At 35.6% G+C, this 6899-nt stretch overlaps 2 protein-coding genes across 2 annotated transcripts in view; both read right to left on the bottom strand.

Annotated features, from left to right (window-relative positions):
• Positions 1 to 1995, bottom strand: part of LOC105155716 (uncharacterized membrane protein At1g06890-like) — a 5119-nt gene extending 3124 nt beyond the window's left edge. The window contains exon 1 of the mRNA XM_011071637.2: positions 1614 to 1995. Within this exon, the coding sequence (XP_011069939.1) occupies positions 1614 to 1686 (73 nt within the window). The 5' untranslated portion in view covers positions 1687 to 1995. The remainder of the gene's footprint in view (positions 1 to 1613) is intronic.
• LOC105155715 (protein trichome birefringence-like 5) overlaps positions 4448 to 6899 on the bottom strand; it is a 3879-nt gene continuing 1427 nt past the window's right edge. The window contains exons 2-5 of the mRNA XM_011071636.2: positions 5923 to 6115; positions 5537 to 5730; positions 5253 to 5408; positions 4448 to 5082 (exon numbers count right to left, since the gene is read on the bottom strand). Coding sequence (XP_011069938.1) covers positions 4746 to 5082; positions 5253 to 5408; positions 5537 to 5730; positions 5923 to 6115 — 880 coding nt within the window. The 3' untranslated portion in view covers positions 4448 to 4745. The remainder of the gene's footprint in view (positions 5083 to 5252; positions 5409 to 5536; positions 5731 to 5922; positions 6116 to 6899) is intronic.

Below are 6899 nucleotides of genomic sequence, written 5' to 3'. Positions count from 1 at the left end.
CTCCCCGCCCCCCCCCCCCCCCCCCCACCCCACCAAGCACAAGAGATTGATTTTTAGAGTTAATCCATAAGTTAAGGATGAATCAGCATTCAAGATCTTAAAATCATTAATTTACTAAATACTAACACTTGCTCATCAGACTATATAGTTAAGGATGAATCAGCATTCAAGATCTTAAAGTCATTAATTTACTAAAAATACTAACACTTGCTCATCAGACTATATACTTATGACTATAAAGTAAAAGTACAATTAGCACTCAACTTACGAGATGAGAATAATCAATATTCTATGGAATTAACAGAACTAATGTCAAAATCCCTCGATAAGTTACTTAGTCTCTCGGACAAAATAAATATCTATTAAGATTTAGGGTAAATTATATTTTGTCATCCGAACTATGCCTCTTTTTACACTTTGGCATCTAATTTTTTTTTTGTGTCAACTTACCATGTCAACTATACGAAAGTTGCACTTTGCCATATATGAGGGGTTTTTTGTTGAATTTTTTGTCGGAAAAACTTCACATGTTGTGCATATGTGAAAAATATTACATCACATAACTTTTAAATATCACATGTGCACTGCATGTGACTTTTTTTTTTGACAAAAAACTTGGTGGAAAAACAGTTATAAATGACAAAGTGCAAAATTTCGTAAGGTCGAGATGGCAAGTTGATGCAAAAAAAAGTTTCTAAATGTCAAAGTGTAAAAATGGTCATAGTTCGGATGCCAAAATGTAATTAACCCTAAGATTTTATTTCATAATACTTTTAAGGAAAAGTTTAAATTTCCTCAGATTTCTGCCTCTGCAAAATGTCGTGTTGGAAGGTTATATGAGCCCGCAATGGTTGTGTTAAATCTGTGCTACAAAACATTCAACCCTTCCCTTGAATCTGGCCTTTTATACCAAACCTTGGGCACAACTCTAGGTCCCCCATCCACTTTAACACTATTACAATGGGGAGCTTTTACATTAGTTACATAGCAGTTTTCGCATATGTGTTCTGAATTTCCGATGCTCCTTTGTTCAAATCTCAATCTCTAAACGACATCCATCACATGTTGCCCACTCTTAACCAATTAAAAATCCAATCTTGCTGGCCATTGAAACCCCATAACACAACAGTAAAGGAACATATAGCAGAACCATATGCTACTCATTATGATTACCAAAAATCAGACATTTCAAGCAATCCAACTCCATGTAAATACCTTAAAACTGATACACAGCCAATCTGCTGAATTTGAACATAACAAAAATCCGACATTATTAAAAAAAAAAAAAAAAGAAAATGAAAGCTGCTTCACAGTACCAGATCAATAGAAATTCACAAGCCCATTTCATTTTACTTCAATTCTGGGTTTTTCTTCAATTTTTATTTCCATTTTTCCCATGGAAACTTGAAATACTACACTTTACCCCATGATTACCAAATATTTTGAAACAAAAATTAAAAGTGATAATGACATTTGCCATTCTTCAAGTAGACAAAGTGACTAGCAGCCACATTTTCAGAGATCGTAACCACAAAATAATACTCCAACTCATAAAAGAAGACCAAACTCAGAGCAATTTGTCAAGAATAAAAAAGAAAGAAAAGTAGATGAACCTCTTTCACCAGCATCACTGTCCTTGCGCTTGAGAATTTTCCTGACATCTTTTCTGATCAAAAAATTCAGCATTTTGTTCCACTTCTTCTGGTGCTGATACTGATGCTGATGCTATTTGTTGCAGAGTCAGTGCATTCCCTCAAAAGGGAGTGCGTGCGAGTGTGAGTGTAAGTAGAAGTGGGGTGTGTGTGTAGGTGACAGACGAGACACTCAGTAAATGTGAAAGAAGTAATTTTCACATTTATTGGGATATATATCAACAACCCAAGAAAATATAGGACAAAATCTTTGTAATCCGCAGATTTAGAGAGAGAGGATTTTGCGGAGAGAGAGAGAGAGAGAGAAATAGGCCGTTTGGGAGATGCTTTTAAAAATATTCTTGGTGAATAACAGGGTGAAGGGGTCTTACATTCAACGGTAGAGGCCCCTCAAATATCCTATTCTTTTCCGAAAATTCCAATAGTTTACATTTCAATTGAATTTATATATTATATTGATGCAATATGCAACATAATTGAGTGTTACGATAAAATATATTATTTTTTTTTATTTTTTAATGTACGCAAAGTATTTTGTATTGATTGCGAATGAAAAGTTTCAGTGGTTTATAAGTTCCAATATCTACTCTCCCTAACAAGGTGTCTTTCTAGGACAAACCCGTAAGACTCATACGATGACGGAGCGGATAATAACTCATTCAACAGGGCACGGATCGAGCTGCAAGTTGCATTACTTTCTTGCCTCACGATAATTTTGCAATTTTATTTTAAAATGACATCTCATAGTAATTCTGATCAATTTGATATAAGACAAGAGCAAGCACCCTCGACTTAATACTAATTTTTTGGATAAATGTCGTATTTTCATTTGTTGAACTTTAAAATTTAAATATATTTCCGGTATTTCCTAAAGATCATAAATGAATCAAAGGATTAGGTCGTCCCCAGACCAAATGACCCCAGCTCATTCATTGATTATGAAACAGATCAAGCCCCACGCCTTTTTTATTCAAGTCATTCCCACAGGCCCAACCTAATATAAACTCAAGTATGTGTGGACTCATAATGACCTTATGATAAATCCTAGATATATAGTTAAATCAATAAATACCAGCCCTATATTCTCCACATACAACTTTTAATATCCATACATTTCTTACAACCTTATATATCTCTCCTATGCAACTTTATTGATTTAGGCATTAAATCACTATAATCAACAACATCTCGATCGATTTTTACCATTTTTAAAGTTACAGGTCACATATAAAAAAAATTAAAATTTATATAAACTATATTAAAATTTTATTTATATATTTGATGTAAACAAATTGAAGGATAGGTGTAGACCTATAATTGTATAAACAAGCATAATTAAATTAATAAATGAATCGAGTAGAGTGTAATACACTAAACTAAATGATAGATGTTAATTAATTATAGGGTAGGGAGTGGTGAAATAAATTTTGAATTTGTTTAAGAATGTCACATGTTTTATTAAAAAAAGAAAAGAAAATTGTGAGACATGGGATTATGAAATAAGAGGTATGTGTCGAAAATTAAGGTGGGAAAGGATGAAACTACAAAGTCGAGTTTTTGAGTAGAAGGTGAACATGTGCAGTCACCGACAGACAGGTGAGCGAAATAAATGTAAAGTAGGAGGGTGGGGGACCCAGGATACCAGTTACCAGTTATACCAGTCACTTCCAGATTTATTTATAGGGTTTTTTCGACTCCTTTAAAAATGATTTTTTTTTTAATATTTTATTTTTCACCTAATTAATTAAAATTTTAATAGGGCTAAATCAAATTTCTAACCTCGTCACTGATGTAACGGCGTCAACTTCTAGCCTCTTCTTCTTTTTTCTTTTATTTTTCCTTTTAAATTAGAGAAATTATAATTTTTTGTAAGAGCGTATTTTTAAAATAAATTATGTCATTTCGGCTAAATCCAATAATATTTTGTAGTCCTCGCAAACAGGTTCCTATCACAAAAGTGCGAGTGCATGCTAGATAATTCACTATGTCATTGATATGAAATTTACAAAAAGTAATAAATATATAACAAGTATAACCGCAATTCCACTGTAATAAATTTAGACGAGGCAAAATTTGGTCTGGGATATGAATTTTTTGTAAAGAAACCTAATTAGTTCACGAGTTTGAATAGGAATTACAATTGAATCGGGGCAATGGTAGTCGGGCCCCCGACCCGGACTAGTCCCTATTGGACGGGTTTTGTACTCTTCTTTGTGGCTTCGGGACCGGACAGGTCATGGTCCGATAATTGATTTCGATTTTATCTCAGACTTATCCCCTTCTTTTTTTAATATTTTATTATTAGTCATATATAACACTAGTTAATATGAAATTATAATATTAAAAATAAATTCGTAAATAATTTTGCATATATCTAACTCTATACAAGAAATATAAAAATAAAAAATAGTTGAATGTATTATTTATGTTATATAATTCATTCTAGCTAGATACAAAAAAAAAAATTAATTATTGAGATGAATGTATTATTTGAATATATTCTTCAAATCAGAGGTGGAATGGGTTTGGCGCAGCTATACGGGCCGAGTGGCAAGGCGGGTTTTCCTTATCAGGGGGTCTCAGGTCCATCCAAACCCGTACTATTGTCATTCATAAGTTTGAATAAGCCAAAATTTGAAAACGGGTATATGAATAAGCCATATGTATATAACTAGGTAGAATGTTATCGAAACGTGAAGAAATTCATGGATCACTACGCTCCTCGAGGCTTTTTGGATCAACATGAAAAATACCATATATGAACTTTCTCATTATAGAATACTAAGAATAGAAAATAATCTCAGCACCATCATGTTGCTTTGGTTGAAATAGTTACCCCTTTCTCAGAATCAATTCTTGTATCACCACCTCACAGTTAGTTTTTTTTCATACATACACATCATCAACGTTTGCCGTAACTGCGACTGCAGCCGTATCTCCACGAGCAAGAGCGTGTATTTTTCCGAGTAAAAACTACTATAGCTATGGCATTTGCATTATGAGCCAAAGAGTTTTACATCCGTTCCTATAAACGACATCTAACTGTTAGTCTGGCGTTGTGACCAAAGAAATGTGCACAAGTAACTGAAGATATCACTGGTTATGAGGCGACGTTTGTCTGGCAACCAGTGTGGTGTATATTAGCTCGTTCCAGGCATCAGGAACACCGGGAAGACACCAGTGGCTGCAGTCTTGCCTTTTTGTAGAGATCTTCGTCAAGCCGGTCACGTTCTTCCCGTAAACAGAAGGGTGTCCGTCTTTGCGGTAGTTGGTTAGTCGTGTGACGTTTAGAAGCACAATGGGAACCTGTGTTTCTTTGATCACATTCTCTACAATCCTCATCTTTTCAGGATAGTTATCCAGAACAGTCCCGTTTACTACAGGTTCCTTCTCTCCGTTGCATGTTCCGCCTGAATCCCATGCTCCACCTCTGTTATATAGAAATATCGTGTAAGAAAATTGTCCTTTTCAGTGATTTTTAGTTCCTCCTGAGTGGTAGAATGAGTACACATATTGATGCAGTGAACATGGGAAATTCTTGGCTCCTTCCGTCATATCAAATGTGTCATAATTTCTAAAGCTGAGTACGCAAAACAGTACCTAAAATGAGCAGTTGAGTAGCCACGATAAAACACCAGCTTGTCTTGTTTGAGGTTTTTTTTTATCCATGTAGCCCAGGTCTTCATGGCTCTCCTATACGCTTCCACAGGATCAAATCGAGGATAGATGTACTCACCTTCTTTATAGTAGTTTTTACTGCATGAACAGTCCATATCAGTTTTGCCGGCAAGGCAAATTGAAAGACGTTAGGAGTTACAAAATTGAGATGCACATAACTCAGGACACAACACATCTATTTGGTGAGGAGTTGCTGTCCCACATACCCCCTAGAGGTCTTGCCATGTGTCCACCAGTGCCCTGTATTAAACACAAGAATATCGGCTCTCGTCCAACGACCAGACGACTTGTCAACACGATCTATTGATAGAGTCGGATTAGAGTTTCCTTGTCCATTGACACGAATCCCCTCCCGAACCAGGAAATGCGACCGGACAAATTCCACTGTGCAATTATAATCCTGCACAGCAGTTCAACAACCAGCGTTACTCTTGTTGCCTTCCGTAGAGAAACTCTCTCACAAACTACGTCCTCAGTTAGGAGTTTGAAGTTGAATCCACTATTCCCAACCCAATTATTATAAAAGGAATCATATAAGCTTTTACAGGAATCGGAACATTTGAAAATGAACGAAGCCTCCACTTGAGGTTACCTCAAATTTGAAAATGTAAAAGCCTCTTCCTTTTGTTATTTTATACCCATGGACTTCATACATTTTGCTCTTATCAGGTAGAGCTTCACGTAAAAGACAGAGGAGGGATTCAAACTGGTTCCGGTTCATAGAGTCTCCTACCAGCATAAGCCTTTTTCCTCTCAGTCTCACCAAAAAGTCTGTCGCATTAAACCTACACAAGCCGTCAAGTAGCCATAGATTCAATATTCATGTTAGCATCAATGAGGGATCATAAAACCCAACCCCAGGAAAGATAACCATTAAGCACGACATCACTGTGATTCTAGATGTTAGTGAGATTTCCACCATATAACAAAGATATTCAGATAATATCTATCGTTCAAAGCAAAATCACTGATGCATCAGGAAATTGTGTCTTAACTCGTTACATTAACTTAGCCCTTCAAAGTTTACTAGGCGACATGTTTATTTAATTTTCTAACAAGTTAAAGGATCATATGCTGCTTATGGTTACAGAGTTAAGAAGAAAGTTACATAATAGATCTTCAAAAGAAGTATACAGGTATTTTAAATATAAAGAATATGAAGGACTGGATTAAGCAATTTAAAACAGGGCTGTCTCATTCTAAGATCCAGGTGGCAACATCAGCAACTATTCTCACTCAGATTAAGGTCATTTAGGAAGAGTTAAGCTGCGCAGAACTGGCATTAGTTCAGTCCTCTGACCTGCCTCTGCAAGCACACGGAAGGACTTTTCACACATTCGTGATACAACAGAAGGTTGAAATTTTGAGAGCAACTGAGAAATAAGCACAGGATATTGCTCATGATTTCGCCCAACAAAGAGCTCTAAGACATTATTTTAGTTCAAGTGGAAACTTTTAGCTCGTAAATGGACCAAAGACTTTCACATTTGTTCACCTCATGATACCATTTTCAATTCAAACTATTCCTTCTGTGGGAAATTATAGGCCCTCAATTTCCACTACTGCCAT

The sequence above is a fragment of the Sesamum indicum genome, linkage group LG2 (genome assembly GCF_000512975.1).
Source record: "Sesamum indicum cultivar Zhongzhi No. 13 linkage group LG2, S_indicum_v1.0, whole genome shotgun sequence".
Classification (NCBI taxonomy): domain Eukaryota; kingdom Viridiplantae; phylum Streptophyta; class Magnoliopsida; order Lamiales; family Pedaliaceae; genus Sesamum; species Sesamum indicum.
The sequence above is the reverse complement of the archived record's forward strand: the minus strand, read 5'-3'. Positions and strand labels throughout refer to the sequence as shown.